This window comes from Lipotes vexillifer, unplaced genomic scaffold (assembly GCF_000442215.2).
Source record: "Lipotes vexillifer unplaced genomic scaffold, Lipotes_vexillifer_v1.1 scaffold178, whole genome shotgun sequence".
Taxonomy (NCBI): domain Eukaryota; kingdom Metazoa; phylum Chordata; class Mammalia; order Artiodactyla; family Lipotidae; genus Lipotes; species Lipotes vexillifer.
The window spans coordinates 118139-121926 of record NW_006775603.1 but is presented as its reverse complement, the minus strand read 5'-3'; the positions used below and the strand labels follow the sequence as shown (position 1 = coordinate 121926).

The following is a 3788-nucleotide window of genomic DNA, read 5'->3' as shown; positions in this document are numbered from 1 at the left end:
TGATGGCATTCTTTCCACAACTCTGAAGGAACTCTCCCTACTGCCAGATGAAATAAAAGTGAAGTGCAAGTCCTTTGCCTGGGGACGTTTTAACCTTATTTCTTCTTACTTCATTATACAGAGACAGCCAATCTGAATTTCTGATTGTCCAAATACTATTGGTATAGAAATGCCATATTTCAGGCTTCAGACTATTTTCCTTCAGTTCTCTGCTTTCACAGTGAAATACATGTCCTTCAAGTATAATCTTTGCTGAGTTCTAAAATTTTCGGCAGGTGGAAAAAAACTGCGGTAGAAAGGGAAACTTACCCTCCACGTATTTCAGTTTGGAAACTGAAGTTCAGAGAAAGTCATAAAAATTCAATTTAAGAAAGATTTATTGATTGCCTAGAATGTGCATGGTACTCTATTAGACAATGAAATTCAGGCACAAAACATACACAGGATCCCTGGCCTCAGGTACCTTATGATCTAAATTAGTATAATACAGATTAGAAACAGACAAGATACAGGTCAATGCTCACTTCCTAGAATCGACATTCAAGCACAGTAATTTAAGTAATCCAAAACAGCATCTAATCCTAAATTCATTAATAAAATGTATTTGGCCTTGAAATCCACAGCACTTCAAACACGATAATTAAGTTCCACTGCAGATAAAGTCACAAAGATGCAAACACACCGAAACCCTTAAGAGGATTATTAATGACTTTTGTTATTCTGGATCTTCTGTTTTCTTCTTATTATTGTTCGAAGCCTCCGCAACACCAGTTTATCAGACAGAAGCATGTCATCCTGTTGTTCTAGATAATCCAGTAAATTTTCGGTCCATTCAAGTGCAGCTTTGTGGCTAATATGCTTCTCCGGGTTCAGTTCTGTTTTTCTAGTCTTACTGGAAGGCTTGTGCTCGGCAGGCTTGGCCCGGTCCTCTGCACCTTCACTGTCAGTTAGCACTGGACAGTTTGAGTCATTACTCCGAGAGTCAAACCACTGATCAATATTCTCAAGGTCAACATGTTCACAGTCTTCTGTATTCTGTAAAACTGTTGCTAAGTTAGCTGCTAAAATGGCTCCTTCATCAATATTCATGCCTGAATTCTCTTCATTGCCAGGGAAAAGTTTTTTCCATGCTTTGGTTATGGTACTTGATTTTACCATGTTCCAAGCTCTTGACACTTCATAAATTGCATCTAACACTGTCAAGTTCTTCCAGAACATTTTGGGGTCAATTCCTTCATCCACGTACTTCTGGAGAAGTCCTGCTCGGTAGTATCTTTTTACTGTGGCTAGAACTCCTTGGCTCATAGGCTGAATGAGACTTGTGACATTTGGTGGTAGATATTTCACCATTATTCTGCCATCATCTGAACTCAACAGTTCTTCATTTGGATGGGCTGGGGGAAAATCCAAAAGGAGCACTGCTTTTTCTAGAAGCCCCTTGGATTTCAAATGCTTCTGTACCTGTGGCACAAAGTACTTTTCAAACCACTGTCTGAAAACAGAATGTTCTATCCATGCACTTTTTTGACTGAAATAAGTGACAGGAAGGTTTGAAAGGTCAGCTCCTTTGAACGCACGAGGTTTTTTTGCTTTCCCCACAACACAAAGATTAAGTTTGTGTAAACCTGTGGCATTTGCACAACACATAATAATGATTCTCTCTCTGCTTGACCTATAACCAGAAATACTCTGCTCAGTTTCAAGAGCTAATGTCCTTGACGGTAGACATTTCCAGAACAATCCAGTTTGATCAGCACCATAAATTTGTTCTGGTTGTAGATTCTCTCTCTCAACGAATTCCTGAAAGTTACCACAAAACTCACTGGCAGCAGTTTCATCTCCTTTCAGTTTTGTTCCTTTACCAGCAGCCTTTGGAATACCATGGCGCTGCTTAAATCGAGTCAGCCAGCCAGATGATGCATTAAAATCACCTTCCATCCCCAGGGCGTCAAAAAAGAACTTGGCTTGTTTTGCACAAATCGTTCCAGACACTGGAATCCCCTCTGTTTTCTGTTGGTTAAACCACTCTATCATAACTCTATCAAGTTCCTCATATGTTGATGACTTCATAGATTTACGTTTGGATACCCCACTTGTAGGATCTGAACTGTTTGCATAGTTTATTATCCTTTCTTTGTTTTTTTTAATATCACGCACTGTGGATTCACCAATTCCATACACCACAGAAAGTTTTTTGAAAGAGATGCCTTCCTCAAGTTTCTTAATAATGTCAAGCTTGTCCTTAATTGTCAACACCACACGCTTTCGTTTCCCCAACATTGTATCTAATATTTTAGACGATTACTAGAACAAGATAGTAACAACTTAGATTTGGACACAATGAGACTAGAAAATGGGGTTTTAAGGTCCCTTTCCTGCCCCCCTAGGACCTAGGTGGAGAGTGTACTGGCCAATTTCCAGACAAGGCCTACATGACTCTCTTGCTTTGCTGTTTTGAAACTTACAAACTTCAAACAACAAGGACTGGCTCCACTTAATCCTACCTTCTATCTTGCCTCCTCCTCCCTTAGTTCAAGATCTTTTCATGAACTGCGATCTCAGTGGCGATGACAACCAATATTGTACCAGCAAGGTCTCTAAAACAGTCACATTACATACTTGATTCTTGCCATCCTTATGGGCGAAGCTCTATGTGAAAGAAACTAAGACTCTGGTGGGAGTATTTGGGGCACTGTGCTAGGGAACAAAGAGTTGAAGACAGGGCTTGCAAACCCGATAGGAAAATACAACGGGAAAACTCGCCCCCTGACTGCTGTCCTTGTCAGGCAGTGCACTGTATGGAATGCTACCTCCCCAGGCAAGGGCTGCTACACGATGTGCAAGTGAGTGGTTATGGAAATCGTAAGCAAGCAGGGTAAGGCAAGCTGAACAGAAGGGAGCAGTGCAAATCAGGTGATAGTGGACAGGCAGGAAACTGTGTACTTTAACATGACACAAACCTCCACCTCGTGTTTGGCAACTGTAAAGGAAAAAGGTGGACAAGAAGTGCTGTCACATGATTAAAGAAAGCATCAAAAAACTTCATTGGCAGAAAACAGGACTCATGGTAGAGGGTATGGGGTGGGGGAAGGCTCAGTGAAGATGTTACGATAATCCTGGTGAAAGATGATCCTCCATGGGCCAACAGTAGTAGTTCCTGTCGGGGGCTGTATAGGCACTCGGAGCCTCCGAAACCTAAAGGAAGATACCAAAAACATTTTTCTTTCAATATCAGGGTCTGTGGCATTACCCACATCTATCCTGCGACTGTGTTGAGAAAACTAACGCCTCCTAGGAATGTGATGGCTAAATACGACACAGACTGCTTTCAGGCATTATCTAGAGTGTCAGGGAATGAGACCTGCATTGCCTACCTCCTGAAATTAAGAGGTCAGAGAGGAGCCGCGTTAGCGAGGGCCTCTCCCCGCACGGAGAGCTCCGGAACGCCGGACGTCTTTGCTCCGTGGGAGCCCGGATTCCTCCGTGGACGCCAGCGACCAGGATGTCACCGCCGCAGCCAGCCAGCGAGCGGCCGGGCGCTTGGCCCAGGGTACGTCAGTCCGCGGGCCGGGGGCATCGCTCTCCGCCTGCCTTCGCGGCAGCCAAACCAACCTGAGAGCAAATGGAGTCTCCCGAGGGGAGGCTGACACCGGCGTCAGCGGCGGCGGCGGTGGCGGCGGCGGCAGCGGCGGCACACAGCAGGCAGCGAGCGTCGCCGCCGGAGCCGGAAGGCGGGGGATTAGGGGGCACGCGCGCGCCCCCGCAGGAACGTTGTGTCGGCGAGGGGG

General features: G+C 44.7%; 1 protein-coding gene across 1 annotated transcript; it reads right to left on the bottom strand.

Moving 5' to 3' along the window:
• Positions 1–352: 352 nt before the first annotated feature.
• TIGD2 (tigger transposable element derived 2) lies at positions 353–2433 on the bottom strand. The gene has a single exon (XM_007450010.1). It carries the CDS (start codon positions 2278–2280, stop codon positions 703–705), a length of 1578 nt encoding a protein of 525 aa, XP_007450072.1. The 5' UTR covers positions 2281–2433; the 3' UTR covers positions 353–702.
• Between the last annotated feature and the right edge of the window lie 1355 nt (positions 2434–3788).

Bases quoted from the DNA above. Each gene is read 5' to 3' on its own strand.
- TIGD2 (XM_007450010.1), bottom strand. From the start codon at position 2,280: ATGTTGGGGAAACGAAAGCGTGTGGTGTTGACAATTAAGGACAAGCTT.